This window comes from Anguilla anguilla, chromosome 6 (genome assembly GCF_013347855.1).
Source record: "Anguilla anguilla isolate fAngAng1 chromosome 6, fAngAng1.pri, whole genome shotgun sequence".
Classification (NCBI taxonomy): Eukaryota; Metazoa; Chordata; class Actinopteri; order Anguilliformes; family Anguillidae; genus Anguilla; species Anguilla anguilla.
This window is the reverse complement of record NC_049206.1, coordinates 2,599,519-2,621,718: the sequence shown is the minus strand read 5'-3', so window position 1 is coordinate 2,621,718 and position 22,200 is coordinate 2,599,519. Positions and strand designations below refer to the sequence as shown.

General features: G+C 41.6%; 3 protein-coding genes across 3 annotated transcripts in view; all 3 read right to left on the bottom strand.

Moving 5' to 3' along the window:
- Positions 1–675: 675 nt before the first annotated feature.
- LOC118229540 (tripartite motif-containing protein 35-like) lies at positions 676–15,910 on the bottom strand. The gene is made up of 9 exons (XM_035421573.1): positions 14,941–15,910; positions 12,783–12,878; positions 12,467–12,697; positions 11,289–11,311; positions 10,693–10,811; positions 9,755–10,275; positions 2,415–2,437; positions 1,829–1,947; positions 676–1,411 (listed from the first exon to the last, which is right to left on the bottom strand). The coding sequence occupies exons 1-9, from the start codon at positions 15,340–15,342 to the stop codon at positions 891–893; spliced, it is 2,055 nt and encodes a 684-aa protein (XP_035277464.1). The 5' UTR covers positions 15,343–15,910; the 3' UTR covers positions 676–890.
- LOC118228926 (tripartite motif-containing protein 35-like) lies at positions 3,590–6,550 on the bottom strand. Its single transcript, XM_035420514.1, has 3 exons — positions 6,080–6,550; positions 3,955–4,050; positions 3,590–3,869 (listed from the first exon to the last, which is right to left on the bottom strand). Exons 1-3 carry the CDS (start codon positions 6,482–6,484, stop codon positions 3,621–3,623), a joined length of 750 nt encoding a protein of 249 aa, XP_035276405.1. The 5' UTR covers positions 6,485–6,550; the 3' UTR covers positions 3,590–3,620.
- Positions 15,911–16,907: 997 nt separating the features above from the next.
- LOC118228886 (tripartite motif-containing protein 35-like) overlaps positions 16,908–22,200 on the bottom strand; it is a 30,762-nt gene continuing 25,469 nt past the window's right edge. Inside the window, exon 6 of the mRNA XM_035420445.1 lies at positions 16,908–18,569. Coding sequence (XP_035276336.1) covers positions 18,049–18,569 — 521 coding nt within the window. The 3' untranslated portion in view covers positions 16,908–18,048. The remainder of the gene's footprint in view (positions 18,570–22,200) is intronic.

Sequence of the window (22,200 nt, the reverse complement as noted above, 5' to 3'; positions counted from 1 at the left end):
TCATTTTGGATTACCTTGGGACAAAAGCTGTGGTTTGGTATCTTCTTTCATTCATTTCTTGTGTGGCTGTTCATGTTTGTAACCATTGTTAATTGTTTTATGGTAGTTGAACCTCGTCGTTAGATTAGATGTGAATATTTGTTGTAACTTAATGTTTTATGAGTTGTACATTTTGATAAAGATTGATCCAAACAATTTGCTCTGCCTATCATCAAATTCTGCGATTACCAAATTAAATCAAATAAATATATTTTACAGTTGGGTAAGTGAGCTATTTTAACTTAAACGTAAACGAGGGTGTTAACAGCAAAAACTGCAAAGTTCAGGAAATTAAACATATTTCAATTAATCCTCACCTTGCTGACACTCCATACACTTTGTAGAGCAAGGGCTTCACCCAACACTACAGCACCCTTTAGTGGACAGAGTGAGTATCACAATAGACATTTCCCTCACTCTCAGTTCACAGCACCATCCAGGGGGCACTGGGCTTATCCACTTCTCTCACTTGATCTGCTGAATTCAGTTTGAACTGAACACAAACCCAGCATATGAGGGGAGAATTTGTCTCCGTCTGTGTTCACACTGCACTGAAGAGAGAGACTTACCTCATCACACACCTGGGAGACACACTGGTGACGGGTCAGGAAAAGAGCAGCACTCTGGAGTGACTCCACTAGTGCATTTATTACAATTCAACTTATTACACACAAACCAGTTCCAACATTGACATCATGAGGTTACAAAGTTACATTTATCATGAACTACTGCAGACATGGATCTTTATTATTTAAATAATTAAATAAAACATCGTAATAGATATTTTTATCTCATTAATCAAAATGAAAGAAGCAGTCTGTTCACCTGATCCTTGCCCACAAACCACAGCACTATTCCACTTTTACAGACACCTTCAGTGGACAGATCTGCAGAGGACCAGGCCAGAACAATGGAAACACTCTCTCAGTGAAGGAGTGTTTAAAGGTGTAGAGAGGAGTGTTGTTACTGGGATCAGAGAATGACACCTTCCCCCTATCCCAGTCCAGCTGCACTCTGACCCTCTGGGGTTTCCTCCGCACAGTGAGGGCTTTAGGTGGGGAGGTCCAGGCTGTGTATTCCCCATCGTGCTGCCATATACCCCACACTCCTTCTGCTGGGCTCGGATCCACATCCCCTTTCCTGCTGGTGGACTCTTTAGCCACACCCACCACCCAGGCCTCATCCCCCACATCTACATCCCAGCTGTGTCTCCCTGAGCTGAATCCCTCAGAGCCCAGCACAAACGGCCACCAATCAAATCTCTCTGGATTATCAGGAACCTGCTGTCTCTCATCACTGCGTCTCACACTGGTCAGATCCTCAGACAGTGAGAGTTTGGGATGTGCTGTGTTTGGATCCAGAGTCACAGGAGCTGAAGGGACAGAGAATGAGACGTCAGCACCGATCTGCACAAAGGAAAACCATCAAAAACAATGTGCTCATAATGACATAAACTGGGTTTTAAAAAACTACCATTATAGTCTGAGACACATGTGGGAGAGAAGCACCAGAACTAAAAGCTAATAATATATTAATAACTTCCGTGTTGCATAATCATTGTAAGAGGGTGCCAAGCTTGTTCATTGCCTAAAATACATTATCACTCTTAAAGCAGCATTTTATTATGAGATTCAGTGAGATTAAGGACTGGTGCTCAGTCTCTTCACTCCAGGGCTCTTACACAGGCAGGACCATTATGACTCTGACTGGCTTTATCAGCTTGTGGAAAGGATGCTGAAGATTCCCCCTGTACAGTGACAATGTGGAGCTCCCTGCCCCCAGTACTCACTGTATTGAACAGTCCCCAGCATCTTCTCCCACACTCTGTACTTCAGATTGCCCACGTGCTTGGCCACATCAATCAACGCTCCTGAGACCTTCTCTGAATTACCCAGTGTGCACTGGGCTCTGCAATAATATTCAGGAGTCACTTGTGCTGTGGGCGTGGCTTCATTACCATAGAAGATCATCAGTAGCAACATCAGATCTTCATTCTATAAGAAAATGGCTCCATCCCTCCCAGCGTTCTGCCACACAGCCCCACTGGCTGCCAGATATGAAGCAGCCCGACCCCACTGAGGGACACACACACAGGAGCATGCAGGGAAAAGTACATTTTTTACCCATTATTTGTACCATGATTATAATGATGTTTATCATTATAATTAACATGATACACAGACAATCATTGTATCATTAAATCAGATAACTAATTTTGGTATGAATGTAACATTCTTTTTATAATTTTTCCATCTGGTCCCATTTCACTCATTATTCATGAAATGCTACAGATCTACCCCTCATATTTATAGTGAAGAGAGGAAGGAAGAGAGGATTAAAAGATTGAATCGAGAATAAGGCAGGAGTTTACATACCGTTTCTCCACGTCTTTGTAGCTCTGAAATAAGTGAATAAGAGTTTATCACTATAATCAATAAACAGGCTATTTAAACTGTATCAATGCAATATGTCCCAATATGAGTACACACTTGGGCAAAAAAATTGGCCAAGCCCAAAATGGCAAAATATTAAGCTTTTAATGGTCTTAACAACAAATCATTGGTCAGGAAATTATTATGAATTAAACAAATACACTCCTGAGACCTCCTGTGCCACCATTTGCTCGTTTACTTTTGCTGCAGTGAACTGGGGAAAAGCTAGAAACAGGGAAATTCACTTATATAGTTTTCTTGTACGCAAAGGTAAAATCATGATAATGATTAAAATGTTTGATGTAAAATTCAAACTAACACATGTCTGCGTGTACAAAATTTTCCAAAAATATCTTCTGGGATGTTTTTTTTCTTCAAAGATTAGTCATTACTTGGTTATCTGCCACACCTGATGCAGCCCATCAAGGGCCTGATAATAAGCTCTTAAATGGAACCAGGATTGATAGAGCAGAGAGAGATCTACAGTATGCAGTGTTGTGAGACCTACATTAAAGGAGCGAGATAATATGCTCCAAAAAAAGCAAAATATCATGCAGAGGTTGTTGTCAGAAACCGCATAGCTGGTCTTTGTCAGGCCAACTGTAGCTATTCTGAAATTTACAAGACCCTAAAGGCGGAGAAAATCCCTATTTCTCTATCAGCTATTAAGAGAATAGGTCAACACTTTGAAACAACAGGTAATGTTGCCAGAAAGAAAGAATCTGGAAGGCCCAAAGCCTCATCATGCAGGGATGACCACCTGCTGAAATGTACAGTTCTCAAAGACAGGAAAAAAGCTTACAGAAACTGACTGCAGAATTCAAGACCTCAGAAAACAAACTAACCAGGAAACATTTTTCATCTACTCATCAACTGTTTGAAGCCATCAACATTGAATGAAACAACATTGACTCTTCTTTCTGTAAAAAGCTGTCCGCAAGTTTACCCACAAGGCTTAAACATTTAAAGAAATCAAAGGGAAAAGCTATCCCATAATAAGTTACTTTATCTATTTGTTTAATTCTTGCTACTTTCCTGACCAATGAGTGGTTGTTAAGACCATTAAAAGCTTAATATTTTGCCATTTTGGGCTTGGCCCATTTATTTCTTGCCAAGGAGTGTATATTGATAAACATGTTTTACGTGTGATTATGACACATGACTTACCTGCAGGAATGAGACGTCTTCAGCTCCCAGCTCCTGTTCTATGGCTCTGATTTGTTCTGAAAGGGATGATATCACTTCTGTCATCTTCTCAATCTTCTCCTTCATCACCTGACTCTTCTGCTCCTCTTCCTCCCTCAGTGCAGCGATCCTAGCTGCCTCTTCATCTTTTAGGAACTGCTGAAGTTTCTTAAACTCCATCTTTATCCGTCTCTCTGTGTGCTGGACCTGGTTCTGGAATAAACATTATTCACCATAATTTCAGCACAATCCAGTGCTGCATTTTCAACACTGTGATTTAAAGGCATCAGTACAGTACCTTGATGTGCTCTGCTCTTTGATCACAGACTAGTTTCACTGCATTAAAGGCTTTAAGCTTCTCCTGCAGTGGAGCCAGTGCAGTCCTGAGTTTCTTCTGGAAAGAAATGTCCACACTTTACTGAGAACACAGACTGACAGTAAACTTCACTGCCTACATAGACAGCACAAGAGCAGAAAGTATACAAGCCAAAAATGATAGATTTCACTGCATGAATGCCTCATGCCTACTTGTTTAATTATTGCTTGTATTATTTGCATGGACTGCTTTGTTGCTGCTTTTGTTTGTGTTCAACAGATTAACCTACAGGGTCCAAGTTAAACTATGCAGTTGTTCCCTTCACTTGGAACTGTACTTCGCTCTAGGGTTTTCAACACACTTGTCCCTGGTTACGGTTATGCACTTTGTTGTACGTTGCTCTGGATAAGATGCCTGTAATGTAAATGTAAAATGAATGTAATAATTTATGTAGAATAATACTGCACAACAAAATATTTGTTTGAGCTGGTTATAAAATTTCCAACTAAGAAAAATTATAATGCTCAATAATGCAGACATTAAATCATACATAAAGGAAGGTGTAATGATTATTTGTTTTACACAAATGCTAATCATTTCTTCATTTTTGTTCTATATTAATATTACATTTATTACACACAACATTTATTATGCCAAAAAGTGAACTTGTTGCAAAATATTGCATTAATTGTCAAAATCTGTTTATAAATACAGTCTGTCCATAATCTGTGCCAGGACTGTAGCTATCATTTTAACTACAGTCACTTAATTAAAGTCAAATGATTGTTCAAGTTGTGTTTATTGTTATTCATCTCATTACAGGGTGTAAAAAAGAACAAAATGCATTGGCCCAGGGAACACTGTGCATTAAAAGTATATAATTGGAATTAATCCAGAAATTAATTTTCTTTTAAGGCAATGAAAAATAATTAATTGACAATTAATCAAATGGGCATTGACATTCAGTGGTTAAAAATACATGAAATCCTGTAAAATGGCAACCCCCTCCTCTACTCACATTTTACAGGCCTTGTCAGTTTAAGGGTAAATTTGGGCGTTGGCAGCGTTTACTTTACCAAATGGATGTTAGAAAATGGCTTAAAGCTCTATCTGCCTCATCCACAACAGGACAGAGTTCAGAATTTACAGGATCTGCTCATTCACACTCAGAACCATCGATATGTGCCAAAGCTACAGCGTCTGGATCTCAAATGAAGTCAGTGACACTGCTGGTCTTGCTATGCTACTCTATCCAGCTAATTCAGCTAATGACATCAGCTCCCCTCCAGCTTCACTAGCTAGCAGGAGCACATCAGGTTCCAGCAGCACTACATTTGGACCAGACCCTCCACTGCAAACTCCACCAGAGGATTTTAGTAGAGATAAACCTGACCAGGTGAAAGAGGACAAGTATCTAAGCCACATTTTTAGTGGGAAAATGCTCTTTTGTAAGTGACTGGTGGCACAGGAGAGACTGACTGGAATACACAGTAAATGCAGATGCAATTTATGTATCCCTTGTGGGAAATTCAAATTGTGTGCAAATGCTATTTCAACTTTTAAAATGAAGGGACATTGCAGCTGGAAGCATGCTGTTGAATATAACAAAGGCTTTCATAAACATGCAAGCTCTAAAGAGCATCTGACATTCAAGGCTGTTCGGAGAGAACAAGAGAAATGCTGTGAGACAGACAGAAATTTCCAGAAATTGATTAACACAGAGCAGCCTTCTAGAAATAGATAATACATGGCATCCATAATAGAACTTCAAATATAGCACTGCCATCTAGACCCATACAAATCAGTGCCCTCCCAGTGAAAAAAAAAAGTTCCTCCACTGATTGACGTCTGACGCTGGCTTTGCCCCGCCCTCTTGTCTCTCTCTGTTAGTCATGTGACACATAGTATGGAGTTCAAACTGCAGTTATGCCTGATAACTATGGATAGTTTATACAATTCTTTCATTAAATTCCAATCATTTTTAATCACAATGAATTTACGAAAGAAAATAACGAAGCACACACAATTTGATACTATGTGTAAAGTGAAAATTCTTACAAGCCATAAAAAATGAGGTAAAATGTAAATTCTTTTATTTGAGAATTACCTTATACTCTTCTGAAACCTCCTGAACTGGTCGCATTTTATGGTTTTCATGTTGTTTTGCAGTTTGGCATATAGCACAGATGGGTATTTGATCCACCAAACAGAAGAGTTTGAGTTTCTCACTGTGCAGACTGCAGAACACTTCAGATCCTGCTTTAGCCCTCTGACTTCTCTCCTTTAAGAACGCCTCACAGGTATTCCTCAGAGACAGGTTACAGGGAGGTCGTTCCTTCGAAGATCTTCTCCTGCACACTGGGCACTCCCGAGATCCCTTATGTTCCCAGTACTGCTGCAGACAGGCCTTACAGAAGCTGTGACTGCAACTCAGGAGAACAGGATCCCTGAAGATTTCAGCGCACACAGGACAGGAGAGCTCCTCATCCAGGAGAGAAGATCCAGACGCCATTCTGTCTCAGAGCTAGAGCACGTCTTATGCCAACTAATAGAACTAAAAATCTTAATAGAGAGTTACACCCAGATCCAGGGGAGGGATTTACAGGAAACAGCAGGTAGGTATGAACTACAGGCAAAACAGGTTTTCTCTTCAGATATAATCACACTGTGACTTCACCTTGCGTTGGTTATTTCCAGGTTTCCTACCCCACCCCCACTCCATAATTTTCTGTTTATTTGATGTTTCACCTCTGTCATTGATCTTAACGTAGGGAGGTAAACAGTTTTATCTGTACAGCCAGGTGCAATCCTGAATCCAGACTATAATCCAATGTTCAAATTCATTAAATGTTTGAACTAAAGTGTACAGTCTCTCTTAAATAATCTATTGTTTTTAAATCTATTTTTTAATGATTTGGTTCTCTGCTCTGCCAAATAAAAGGTTACTTTTAGGTGACATTTACACACAGGCTACAGTGAACAGTAATTCTCCCCGACACTGAACTTTGGCTGTCATTTCTTCGTCAGTTCAGTTTGAGAGTTGCCCCACCCTGATTATTAAAATAGCTGCATAATGAACCCATTTTTTCTATCCACACTCAAAGTGCTGCAATCAGCTTGTGAGAACTGCTTCCCTCTTCCTGTTGGACACACCAGAGCTGCAGAGTGAGGGGATCCAGCAGGGGGCAGCATTGTGCAGCTGAGGTCTGTGTGCAGCTGATTGGCCAGCACTTCCAGGGGCCTTTCACAGCTTGCCTGAGTGTCTGATTCAAACAGAAGAGTGACCACAGGGGAGGAATCAGACCCCTCTGAGTCAAAGAGCTACAGCACCTGGCTAACAGCATTGCCAGACCAAGATGAATTTGAGCTGTTTTCTTTCTGTAATGTGTAACATCAGTAACCATGCAGTGCTGGTCCATAATGCAGGTAAGCAGTGAAAAGCTCTGATCTCCCTGCAGTGCTCTGAGACTCAGTCTCTCCTCTGTACTCAGGGTACTGTGGTGAGCTGAAGCTCCTCTGCTAGTCGATGGGTTTCACACACCTGTCATAGTCTGAAGGACAGAGTACACACACACACACACACACACACACACACACGCACTCGCACTGACATGTGATATTATTAGTCGGTTTCCTTCCGGTAAGCCCACTCTTGCTATCTTTCATATTTCTTATTATTATCTGCACTTTCTGCCCAATTTTTCTAGCTCTAACTAGTCCTACCGTTTTTGCACTACATTTAAACTTTATACACCAAAATGACCAGCGAGTTGCACACATTGTTGCTTGTCTACAGATTTCTGAAATATTCAAAACTTTTTGAAATATTCAACTTTTTTTGTGGTCACTCCATAGAGGGTCAGTCATGGATGTTTAGTGGAACGTTTTAGTAGGACGCATGTGCAGGTGGTCACTCACTGACTCATGGAAGTTTAGTAGTACGCACTTCCAACGGCACAAGATTTTTAAGCACAGCTTTATCGCCTAATGTTACTTTAGCTAACGCCTACAGGTTAGCGTTTCGCCTACTTTAGTTAACCTAGTCAGTGCGTACGGACACTATCCTGCACACATGAGTAGGATCTACGGACACACAGCTACAACCCGTGTACGAATGCTATCCTGCACGCTTGGGTAGGAGCTAATTACACACAGCTACTACCACCGATACAGATGTATGGACACACGGAGGACAACAAATAACGTTACAGAGGTGAGGACATGCCATATAGTTAGCCAAGTTCTACTCATGACAATTTTAGGATATGACTAATCCCTGGAACATAATCGCTACTTGCTGATCCCCGGCTGTATATGTAATGCTACGGTGCGCCATGGGTCTGGACGGTTTCATGCTTCTTCTGAGTTATGCGCCCTCATTGAAATGCATGGAGGCTTGAGGACAGTGCCAGATGGAATTTGAAGCAAGCAAGCCCACACAATTCCTCAAGGAACTGTAACCTTTCTAGTTCTATAACTGAACCTCTAGCCACAAGCAAGCCACAAAATCACACAAAACAACAAACCACCCCACTGCTGAGAGTAGCAGGTGAGACAGGAGCCCCAGTGCTCTCTCACTCCACACACCTGGTAGAGCCAGGGCTACAACCAACACCTCAGCACAGCTTCAGTCGCTCTCTAGTGGACAGAGTGAGTATGACCACTGACATTTCCCTCACTCTCAGACAAGAGCTTGAAACGGGCCCAAAAACTTCAGCCTGACGCTACATGCACCCACATTCTATTCAGCCTGAGTCTGACCTGAGCCCGCGTGTTGCAGCATTTTGGAAGCTGAACCTGGTTTGACCCTGACTTTTAATAAGTGCATCAGTACAGTAGACACGCCGTGGTTTGGGGTATCGCTGAAGTTCTGATCAGAAAAGGTGTGATTGATGTCTGGATCAGATCAGTTGATGGTGCACAGCGGCAGGCTTGTGCATTATACTGTCATAACGCTGATGCTCCTGTTTCACGGCTCCCATACTTAAGCAGGGCATCACAGAATTCACATTTTATGAACCCCACGCTTTCGCCTGCAGCTCGATTAAAAACCGTGTAAAAGTTTGTCCAGACCTGGGATTCTCCGTTCGATGGCTGCTGCCTCACTTCTTTCTCCCCGGCTCTGAGGCGTCCATTCTGTCACTCACAGAGCTCAGCTTAGACTCGCTGGCCTACAACTGCCATGCAGCTCACACAGCGCTCTGTGCTCAAACTATAAAGGCCCAGCTACAAAGAGCCAAACCCCAACCAGACCAATAGAAACAGTCAGAATTAGGACCCGAACTGTCCCAAACCCTCGGATACTGGTCCAGTTTTATCAGGCTCAGGTGAAAATTGCAAACTCACTCTCAGAGTTCATAGCACTTGCAGGGTAGTTAGCTAATCAGTATATCAGATCAGCTCATGTGAGTTTGAACTGAACCCAAACCCAGCGTATAAGGGGTGTGTTTGTCTCTGTCTGTGCACTGGACAGAGAGACTTACCTCATCACACACCTGGGAGACACACTGGTGACGGGTCAGGAAAAGAGCAGCACTCTGGAGTGATTCCACTGGTGCATTTATTACAATTCAACTGATTACACACAAACCAATGTATTTACTGCAACATTCACATCATGAGGTTACAAAGTTACATTCATCATGAACTGCTGCAGACATGGATCTATATTTTTTAAATAAAAATATCTATCACGACGTTTATTTTAATTATCTCATTAATCAAAGTGAAAGAAGCAGCCTGTTCACCTGATCCTTGCACACAAACCACAGCACTATTTCACTCTTACAGACACCTTCAGTGGACAGATCTGCAAAGGACCAGGCAAGAAGAATGGAAACACTCTCTCAGTGAAGGAGTGTTTAAAAGTGTAGAGAGGAGTGTTGTCACTGGGGTCAGAGAATGACACCTCCCCCCTGTCCCAGTCCAGCTGCACTCTGACCCTCTGGGGTTCCCTCCGCACAGTGAGGTCTGTAGGGACTGAGGAGGTCAGGGCTTCATAACGCTGAAAGACCTGCCGTATAGCCCACACTCCTCCTGCTGGGCTCAGATGCACATCTCCTTTCCTGCTGAAGGACTCTTTAGCCACACCCACCGCCCAGTAACCTTCATCTCCCACATCTACATCCCAGCAGTGTCTCCCTGAGCTGAATCCCTCAGAGCCCAGCACACACCACTGCAACCCATCAAATCTCTCTGGATTATCAGGAACCTGCTGTCTCTCACCACTGCGTCTCACACTGGTCAGATCCTCAGACAGTGAGAGGTTGGGATCTGCTGTGTTTGGGTCCAGAGTCACAGGAGCTGTAGGGACAGAGAATGAGATGTCAGCACTGATCTGCACAAAGGAAAACCATCAAAAACAATGTGCTCATAATGACATAAACTGGGTTTTAATAAACTACCATTATAGTCTGAGACACATGTGGGAGAGAAGCACCAGAACTAAAAGCTAATAATATATGAATAACTTCCATGTTGCATAATCATTGTAAGAGGGTGCCAAGCCTGTTCTTCGCCTAAAATACATTATCACTCTTAAAGCAGCATTTTATTATGAGAATCAGTGAGATTAAGGACTGGTGCTCAGTCTCTTCACTCCAGGGCTCTTACACAGACAGGACCAATATGACTCTGACTGGCTTCATCAGCTTGTGGAAAGGATGCTGAAGATTCCCCCTGTACAGTGACAATGTGGAGCTCACTGCCCCCAGTACTCACTGTATTGAACAGTCCCCAGCATCTTCTCCCACACTCTGTACTTCAGATTGCCGAGGTGCTTGGCCACATCAATCAGTGCTCCTGAGACCCTCTTTGGATTTGCCAGTGTGCACTGGGCTCTGCAATAATATTCAGGAGTCACTTGTGCTGTGGGCGTGGCTTCATTATGATAGAAGATTATCAGCAGCAACATCAGATCTTTATTCTATAAGGAAATGGCTCCATCCCTCCCAGCGTTCTGCCACACAGCCCCACTGGCTGCCAGATATGAAGCAGCCCAACCCCACTGAGGGACACACACACACAGGAGCATACGGGGAAAAGTATGTTTTTTACCCATTATTTGTACAATGATTATAATGATGTTTATCATTATAATTAACATGATACACAGACAATCATTGTATAATTAAATCAGATAACTAATTTAGGTATGAATGTAACATTCTTTTTATAATTTTTCCATCTGGTCCCATTTCACTCATTATTCATGAAACGCTACAGTACTTGTGATCTACCCCTCATATTTATACTGAAGAGAGGAAGGAAGAGAGGATTAAAAGATTGAATCGAGAGTAAGGCAGGAGTTTACATACCGTTTCTCCACATCTTTGTAGCTCTGAAATAAGAGAATAAGGGTTTATCACTATAATCAATACGCAGACTATTAAAACTGTATCAATGCAATATGTTCCAATATGAGTATACACCTAGGGAAAAAATTGGCCAAGCCCAAAATGGAAATTATTAAGAATTAAACAAATGCACTCCTGAGACCTCCTATGGCACCATTTGCTCGTTTACTTTTGCTGCAGTGAACTGTTTGGGGAAAAGCTAGAAACAGGGAAATTCACTTATATAGTCTTCTTGTACGCAAAGGTGAAATCATGATAATGATTAAAATGTTTGAGGTAAAATTCAAACTAACACATGTCTGCGTGTACAAAATTTTCAGAAAATATATTCTGGGAAGTTTTTTTTCTTAAAAGATTAGTCATTACTTGGTTATCTGCCACACCTGATGCAGCCCATCAAGGGCCTGATAACAAGCTCTTAAATGGAACCAGGATTGATAGAGCAGAGAGAGATCTACAGTATGCAGTGTTGTCAGTCCCACGGTAAAGGAGTGAGAAAATCTGTTCCAAAAAAAGCAAAATATCATGCAGGGGTTGCTGTCAGAAACCGCATAGCTGGTCTTCATCAGGCCAACCTTTGCTGTTCTGAAATTTACAAGACCCGAAAGGCAGAGGAAATCCCTATTTCTCTAACAGCTATTAAGAGAATAGGTCAGCACTTCGAAACAACAGGTAATGTTGCCAGAAAGAAAGAATTTGGAAGGCCCAAAGCCTCATCAAGCAGGGATGACCACCTGCTGAAATTTACAGTTCTCAAAGACAGGAAAAAAGCCAACAAAAACTGTCAGCAGAATTCAAGACCTTAGAAAACAAACTAACCAGGAAACATTTTCCAACTACTCATCAACTGTTTGAAGCCCTCAACATTGAATGAAACAACATTGACTCTTCTTTCTATAAAAAACTGTCCGCAAGTTTACCCACAAGGCTTAAACATTTAAAGAAATCAAAGGGAAACGCTATCCCATACTAAGTTACTTTATCTATTTGTGTAATTCTTGCTAATTTCCTGACCAATGAGTGGTTGTTAAGACCATTAAAAGCTTAATATTTTGCTATTTTGTGCTTGGCCCAATTGTTTTGCCTAGGAGTGTATATTGATAAACATGTTTTATGTGTGATTATGACACATGACTTACCTGCAGGAATGAGATGTCTTCAGCCCCCAGCTCCTGTTCTATGGCTCTGATTTGTTCTGAAAGGGATGATATCACTTCTGTCATCTTCTCAATCTTCCCCTTCATCATCTGACTCTTCTGTTCCTCTTCCTCCCTCAGTGCAGTGATGCTGGCAGTCTCTTCATCTTTTAGGAACTGCTGAAGTTTCTTAAACTCCATCTTTATCTGTCTCTCTGTGTGCTGGGCCTGGCTCTGGAATAAACATTATTCACCATCATTTCAGCACAGTCCAGCACTGCATTTTCAACACTGTGATTTAAAGGCCTCAGTACAGTACCTTGATGTGCTCTGCTGTTTGATCACAGACTAGTTTCACTGCATTAAAGGCTTTAAGCTTCTCCTGCAGTGGAGCCAGTGCAGTCCTTAGTTTCTCCTGGAAAGAATTGACAGAGTCCATACTTTACTGAGAACACAGACTGACAGTAAACTTCACTGCCTACATAGACAGCACAAGAGCAGAAAGTATACAAGCCAAAAATGATAGATTTCACTGCATGAATGCCTCATGCCTACTTGTTTAATTATTGCTTGTATTATTTGCATAGACTGCTTTGTTGCTGCTTTTGGTTGTGTTCAACAGATTAACCTACAGGGTCCAAGTTAAACTATGCGCTTGTTCCCTTCAGTTGGAACTGTACTTCCCTCTAGGGTTTTCAATACACTTGTCCCTGGTTACTGTTATGCACTTTGTTGTACGTTGCTCTGGATAAGATGCCTGTAATGTAAATGTAAAATAAATGTAATAATTTTATGTAGAACAATACTGGACAACAAAATATGTGTTTGAGCTAGTTATAAAATTTCCAACTAAGAAATATTATAATGCTCAACTATGCAGACATTAAATCATGCATAAAGGAAGGTGTAATGATGATTTGTTTTACACAAATGCTAATCATTTCTTCATTTTTGTTCTATGTTAATATTGAATTTATTACACACAACATTTATTATGCCAAAAAGTGAACTTGTTGCAAAATATTGCATTAATTGTCAAAATCTGTTTATAAATACAGTCTGTCCATAATCTGTGCCAGGACTGTAGCTATCATTTTAACTACAGTCACTTAATTAAAGTCAAAAGATTAAGTTAAAGTTGTGTTTATTGTTATTCATCTCATTACATGGTGTAAAAAAAGAACAAAATGCATTACCCCAGGGAACACAGTGCATTAAAAGTATATAATTGGAATTAATCCAGAAATTAATTTTTTTTTTTTAAGGCAATGAAAAATAATTAATTGACAATTAATCATCAAACGCGCGTTACAATTCAGTGATTAAAAATACATGAAATCCTGTAAAATGGCAACCCCCTCCCTTACTCACATTTCACAGGCCTTGTCAGTTTAAGGGTTAATTTGAGCGTTGGCAGCGTTGACTTTACAAAATGGATGTTAGAAAATGGCTCGAAGCTCTACCTGCCCCATTCACAACAGGACAGAGTTCAGAATTTACTGGATCTACTCATTCACACTCAGAACCACCGATACGTGCCAAAGCTACAGCGTCTGGATCTACAAACTCAAATGAAGTCAGTGACACTGCTGGTCTTGCTATGCTACTCAATCCAGCTAATTCAGCTAATGACATCAGCTCCCCTCCAGCTTCACTAGCTAGCAGGAGCACATCAGGTTCCAGCAGCACTACATTTGGACCAGACCCTCCACTGCAAACTCCACCAGAGGATTTTAGTAGAGAAAAACCTGACCAGGTGAAAGAGGACAAGTATCTAAGCCAGTTTTACAGTGGTAAAAATGGTCTTTTATAATTGACTGATATGACAGGAGAGACTGACTGGAATACACAGTAAAAGCAGATGCAGTTTCTGCTTCCCTTCTGGGAAATTCAAATCGTGTGCAAATGCTGATTCAACCTTTAAAATGAAGGGACATAGCAGCTGGAAGCATGCTGTTGAATATAATAAAGGCTTTCATAAACATGCAAACTCTAAAGAGCATCTGACATGTGAGGCCGTTCGAAGGGAACAAGAGAAACGCTCTGAGACAGACAGAGAAATTTCCAGACATTGATTAACACAGAGCAGCCTTCTAGAAATAGATAATACATGGTATCCATAACTGATATTTTAGAACTTCAGGTGTAACTGTCATCTAGACCGATGTAAAAATCAGTGCCCTCCCAGTGAAAACAAAGTTTCTCCACTGATTGACATCTGATGCTGGCTTTGCCCCGCCCTCCTGTCTCTCTCTGTTAGTCATGTGACACAGAGTATGGAGCTCAAACTGCAGCCATAACTCAGAAATAAGGTCACTTCATACAGTTCTTTCATTAGAACCCAATCAGTTTTAATCCCAATGAAATTACAAAAGAGAAGAACAAAGCACACACAATTTGATACCATGTGTAAACTGAAAATTCTTACAAGCCATAAAAAATGAGGTAAAATGTGAAATATGTTATCTGACAATTACCTTATACTCTTCTGCAACCTCCTGAACTGGTCGCATTTTGTGGTTTTCATGGTTTTTCGAAGTTTGGCAGATAACACAGACGGGTATTTGATCCTCCAAACAGAAGAGTTTGAGTTTCTCACTGTGCAGACAGAGCACTTCAGATCCTGCTTTAGCTCTCTGACTTCTCTCCTTTAAGAACGCCTCACAGATATTCCTCAGAGACAGGTTAGTGCGAGGTTGATCCATAGAAGATCTTCTCCTGCAAACTGGACACTCCTGAGATCCCTTCTGTTCCCAGTACCGCTGCAGACAGGCCTTACAGAAGCTGTGACTGCAACTCAGGAGAACAGGATCCCTGAAGATTTCAGTGCACACAGGACAGGAGAGCTCCTCTTCCAGGAGAGAAGATCCAGATGCCATTCTGCCTCAGTCTGTTCTGAGCTCAGTAATGACTTCTGCTAAATCCAGTAGCCTAAGCATCAGTTTCACTTACTGCTGTTACTCAAACGGCAGGTAAAAAAGCCTCTTTAACCTCCTCTCAAATCTCTGTTCTTCTTCTGTCTCGCATTGTTTTTCCCTCCAATACATTTTTTTCTGAAATTCATTACTTTCTGGAAAACATACATTAGAATCATTTTAAAAGGTCCACGATGTAACTAAAGCTTTACCTGTGAGAAACTTTACTTCACTCTTCCTGTTAGACACACCTGATTATCAAACAGCACTTCTTGCAGGGGGCAGCATTGTACTACTGAGGTTTGATTGGCTGATCTGCCAGCAGTTTTACACCAGCCCTGTTCTTCAGGTTCTGTCAGTTCTATCATGTGTGTTAATCCAAAGGGAATCTCATTCCCCAGCTAATCACAAGCACACACCCTCCCCTACAAACATTATTGAAACACAAATCCATAGTTTGAGCCCACAATCTATTACTCGTTGTAGTATCATAGTATCATCACTTATCAAGCTAATGGAGAGAGCTGGGCTTTAGAACAGCTCAATCATATATCAATCAAAATATATTTATATAGCAAATTTCACAAAACAAATCGTCACAATGCACTTCGGTACTACAGTATGCCACAGTAGCAACCAGAGTACAGAACCAGGCGTAAACTCCCTCAGGAGAAAACCTAAAGCAACAGCAGCAAGGAAAAACTCCCCGTGGCAGATGGGAAGAAACCTGGAAAGGAACCAGGCTCAAGGGGGGAACCCATCCTCCTCTGGTCAACTCATCTACAGCGTGTGACTGAAACGTTTGCAGCTGCGCTGGACAGAGGGCGAACGCCTCTTGTATTTTGTGTCTTTAAAAGAGCAAGTCCAAAAAAAAAATTCCTAAGATTAAAAGATTTACTTTTTCCAATACGTGTAGCCACTTCTTAAACACGGTTCACCGCGTGAGGTCAAAATTCAGCTTTGGAGGGAATAAAACAATATGTGATTAATATCCTCTGTTAGCAAGATGATGGAGAGAGCTGTGGTTTAGAATAGGATCAGAATGTGTGTGCCGTGCAGACCGAAGGGGACTGTAAATGACAGACCTCTTATTTAGGAACGCAGCACAGTTCTCAGAGTGTGACTGGAGAACTGCTCATGCAGTGCTTACTCTACAGAAACACAGGCACCAAAAGTCAGAGGTTATGCACACTTTATTGTTACTCACGGAGAAGAGCAGAAACAGAAAATTCCAATGCAGGACAGCTCCTAAAAAACTGTCAACCATTCCATTCTGAGGACGAGGACGAAACAAAACTCAAAAACTCTGTCTCGGTGTGTGCTCCCTGTCTCAGCACCAAACTGTGGGCAGAAACACACCTTTAAGCACCTGTGCTGATTAGCTAACGCAACCCAGGTGCGTGTGCTCTCTCTAGCAGCCAGCGCAGCCGAGACCAATCTGCTTCTGGGGTGTACTGAATGCCACACACCTCCCACCCCAGAATTAAACCAAAGGCTAATTTGGCTAACACCAAGACTGCTTCCTCTCGAGTTTTGGCACCAAAACGGTCACATGCTAGTGTGACACCCTTGGGAGGGAGATATGGAAATTCAAGGAAACACCGCTGGTTGCTGTAGAGGAAACAAAGCTAACAGAAATTTTAGCAATTCTCATTTCCAATGTTACAGTACTGTTCATTACAGGATATAGCCAGGATTCAATCAGCATTTGGTCTTCACTAACTATTTAAAAATGAGAAGCAATAATCACCCCCACGCCCGTTCACAAACACACTTTCTCCAGTTCAGCTTAAACTAGCTAATCCTGAATGTCAATGTTGTATCAACACCACTGAGATTTCGTTCTTAAAATCAAAGCTGTGTACTAGGGTGTCCAGAGACAATACCATGCCTATCTGCCGATCAACCAACAAAATGAACTGTATGCGTATAATCTTTCACACGATTGTTCATCTTAATTTAGGCATTGTGAATTTCTTGAGGACTGATATACACTTTAATCTTTCTGCTTTAATTATTCTATAAGCGTCAATGATTGTAAATGCAATGACATTTCTTTCTCAAAAACCAAAAACAAAGGTATGGCTTTTAGGAATTTACAATTATAGGGAGAAACATTTGCCAGTATAATCAAATTAATAAGTAAACTGTAATTGGATGTTCAAGAAGGTAAAGATACGTGATTGGAATGTGCCTGTTGACAAAACTCTGACGATGCATGATTCCCAATGTCAATTTAGTGTATTTTTGACCGGTTTGGTTTTCCATACTAGGAAAGGTGGTAAGGACGGAAAAAAGGAGCGATTGAATGCAGACCTGGTAGAGCCAGGGCTTCACCCAACACCTCAGCACAGCTTCTGTCGCCCTCTTGTGGACAGAGTGAGTATGACCACAGACATTTCCCTCACTCTCAGACTAGAGCTTGAAACGGGCCCAAAAACGTCAGCCTGACCCAACATGAGCCCACATTCTATTCAGCCGAAGTCTGACCTGAGCCCGCGTGTTGCAGCGTTTTGGAAGCTGAACCTGGTTTGACCCTGGCTTTTAATAAGTGCATCAGTGCAGTAGACACGCCGTGGTTTGGGGTATCGCTGAAGTTCTGTTCAGAAAAGGTGTGAATGATGTCTGGATCAGATCAGTTGATGGTGCACAGCGGCAGGCTCCACAGCACTATTCCACTCTTACAGACACCTTCAGAGGACAGATCCGCATATAAACAGGCCAGAAGAATGGAAACACTCTCTCAGTGAAGGAGTGTTTAAAAGTGTAGAGAGGAGTGTTGTCACTGGGGTCAGAGAATGACACCTCCCCGCTGTCCCAGTCCAGCTGCACTCTGACCCTCTGGGGTTTCCTCTGCACAGTGAGGGGTGTAGTTGGGGAGGTCAGGGCTGTGCATTTCCCACTGAGCTGCCATATACTCCACACTCCTCCTGCTGGGCTCGGATACACAACCCCTTTCCTGCTGACGGACTCTTTAGCCACACCCACCACCCAGTGCTCATCTCCTACTTCTACATCCCAGCAGTGTCTCCCTGAGCTGAATCCCTCAGATCCCAGCACACACTGCCACCCATCAAATCTCTCTGGATTATCAGGAACCTGCTGACTCTCATCACTGCGTCTCACACTGGTCAGATCCTCAGACAGTGAGAGGATGGGATGTGCTGTGTTTGGATCCAGAGTCACAGGAGCTGAAGGGACAGAGAATGAGACGTCAGCACTGATCTGCAGAAAGGAAAACCATCAAAAACAATGGGCTCCTGATGATAAAAACTGGGTTTTACAAAAACAATCTTTACAGTCTCAGATACATGAGAGAGCAGCACTAGAACTAAAAGCTAAGGACATTTGTATATGTTCCATGTTGTATAATCATTGTACGAGTGTGCAAAGCCTGTCCCCTAAAATATGTTATCACTCTTAAATCAGTATTTTATTATGAGCATCAGTGAGATTAAGGACTGGTGCTCAGTCTCTTCACTCCAGGGCTCTTACACAGATAGGACCAGTATGACTCTGACTGGCTTCATCAGCTTGTGGAAAGGATGCTGAAGACTCCCCCTGTACAGTGACAATGTGGAGCTCCCTGCCCCCAGTACTCACTGTATTGAACAGTCCCCAGCATCTTCTCCCACACTCTGTACTTCAGATTGCCCAGGTGCTTGGCCACATCAATCAGCGCTCCTGAGACCTTCTCTGGATCCGCCAGTGTGCACTGGGCTCTGCAATAATATTCAGGAGTCACTTGTTCTGTGGGCGTGGCTTCATTATGATAGAAGATTATCAGCAGCAACATCAGATCTTCATTCTATAATAAAATGGCTCCATCCCTCCCAGCGTTCTGGGGATTTATATTAGAGGTAAATATTCATTTCATTACTTTAATATTGTAAAAACCTCCCTCTATATATAGTCATTATTAATGATGCAGTAATTATTATAGAGAGAGAAACATTGTAAACACATTCCACAGTACCTCACTGAACACTACAGGGCTAATAAATTACTTTAGATATTTAACCTGATGACAGAGAATGGAGTTTCTTACCTGTTTTGTGTGTCCTTGCAGCTCTGAAATAGAGTGAATTATTATTGCTTTAGCCAATGCTGTAGATGAACCACAGTAATATCTGACTGTATGTTGCTGAACATGGTTTAGATATAAAACATGACACAGAAAAATAAATGTGCTGTTTTATCATAGTTAAATATGTGTACGGTGTGTGGATCTAGAATGATGAGAAACTTTAAATCAAATTTGCCAGCAAAAAGGAGACTGCAATTCTTCTGCTTGATAAAGCTTTGAAATGTTTTGATGATATTAGCAACTTTAAATTTCAAGGTGGTTTAGAGAATATTATATTCTATACATGAGTGTGTGTGAGCATTAACAGAAGTTTGTATAGAGTCCTGCAGACACACAGTGAACAGGTCTTACCTGCAGGAATGAGACGTCTTCAGCTCCCAGCTCCTGTTCTATGGCTCTGATTTGTTCTGAAAGGGATGATATCTCTTCTGTCATCTTATCAATCTTTTCCTTCATTAGCTGACTCTTCTGCTCCTCTTCCTCCCTCAGTGCAGCGATCCTGGCTGCCTCTTCATCTTTTAGGAACTGCTGAAGTTTCTCAAACTCCATCTTTATCTGTCTCTCTGTGTGCTGGGTCTGGCTCTGGAATAAACATTGTTCACCATCATTTCAGTACAATCCAGTGCTGCATTTTCAACACTGTGATTTAAATGCCTCAGTACAGTACCTTGATGTGCTCTGCTGTTTGATCACAGATTAGTTTCACTGCATTAAAGGCTTTTAGCTTCTCCTGCAGTGGAGCCAGTGTAGTCCTGAGTTTCTCCTGGAAAGAAATGACAGAGTCCACACTTTACTGAAAACACAAACTGACAGTAAACTTCACTGCCCACACAGACAGCACAAGAGCGCCTGTTCAGGCAGAGAGGAGCCAGAATGGAGACTTAGGGCACAGCTTGTGTAAAATCAATGTGTTCACTGAGACACGTATCAGTGTGTTGACAATTCTCTATGACACGATATGCCAGGTAAACAGGTAGGCTATTACTAGGATATTATAGTTACAAACTATTAATTTTTAATCCGCCTTATTGTCATAGACATTATATTGTGTTCTTCCAAAAGTAAATTATTATCATTTAATTACTTATAGACCTGTCAGACATGTAATTCACCATTTGGCCGTTCTCAGCTATAGGAAGCTTCAAAGTGTTCAGCCAGCATAGCCTGGAGATAAGACAGAGCAGGACCTGGGGGGTTACTCTCTGAGGTGTGTATCTGTGAGTCCATGCCCCTGCCCCCTCCTCTTTTTCACTGGTTAAAAATATTCTGGCTTTCTTTGAGTTAAGTCAGTTTGGGAAACTTGGAAGGAAGTAGTTGGTAACAGTTGGAAGTGGGCATCTAAGTCCTGCATCTAGGTCTGCCGTTCTAAATTTCATCTCTGGTTCCTTTGGACTACTCTGCTGTCTTTTGGTTTCAGCATTTTGGATTACTTCTGGACAAATGCTCTGGTTTGGTATCTTCTCTCATTCATTTCTTGTGTGATATCCATGTCTGTAGCCTTTGTTAATTGTCTTAAGGTAGTTGAACTTTGTCTATAGATTGGGACGTGAATATTTGTTGTAATTTAATACATTTCTTAATTTTCATCTGGGTGTGAGTTGTACATTTTGATAAAGGTTAATCCAAACAGTTTGCTTTGCCTATCAATGAATTCGGCAATTTGATAATTATTTTCTTTGATAATAATTACCAAATTGAATAAAATGAATATATTTTACATGTTGGGTAAGTGAGGTGTTTTAGCTGTTGATGCCCTGTGTTCGGTATTCAGAAAGCCAGACGTCAAACAAGTATGTTAACGGTGAAAACTGCTGGGTTCAGAAAATTAAAAATATTTCAATTAATCCTCACCTTACTGACAGACTTAATTTGCTTTAAAATTTTAGGTTGTCAGTTAATTATTAGTGAATATATTGTTCTGTACTTTGCAGTTTTTAAAAAGAGAAGGATTTACTTACCTTATATTTCAGAGCAGCCTCCTCTATTGGACAGAAGCTGTGATTTCTGTGTTTTTCTCTTAAACAGTCAACACAAATGGGGTCATCATCATCCAAACAGAAGAGTTTGAGTTTCTCACTGTGCAGTCTGCAGAGTTCGAATTTAACTTTTTCTCTCTGACTTATCTCCTTTAAAAACGCCTCACAGGCATTCCTCAGAGACAGGCTAAGGGGAGGTGGATCCATAGAAGATCTTCTCCTGCACACTGGGCACTCCTGAGATCCCTTCTGTTTCCAGTACTGCTGCAGACAGGCTTCACAGAAGCTGTGACTGCAACTCAGGACAACAGGATCCCTGAAGATTTCAGTGCACACAGGACAGGAGAGCTCCTCTTCCAGGAGAGAAGATCCAGACGCCATTCTGTCTCTGTCTGTTCTGAGCTCAGTAATGACTCCTGCTAAATCTGTAGTTTAGTTTCACTTTTACTTACTGCTACCACAAAAAACTGCAGCTAAGAACCGTCTCTCTTCATCTGTGTCTTTTCTCTGTCTATATTATCAGAAAGTCCCATATTTCTGAAAAATATACATTGAAATCATATTAAAAGCTCCCTGATGTAACTAAAGCTTTCACATGTTGGAAACGGAACTTCCCTCTTCCTGTTAGACACAGATGATAATCAGTGACAACACGTCCTGTAGGGGGCAGCATTGTAACACTGTGGTTTGAGTGGCTGATCTGCCAGCAGTTCTACACCAGCCCTGTTCTTCAGGTTCAGTCAGCTCTCTGACGTGTTA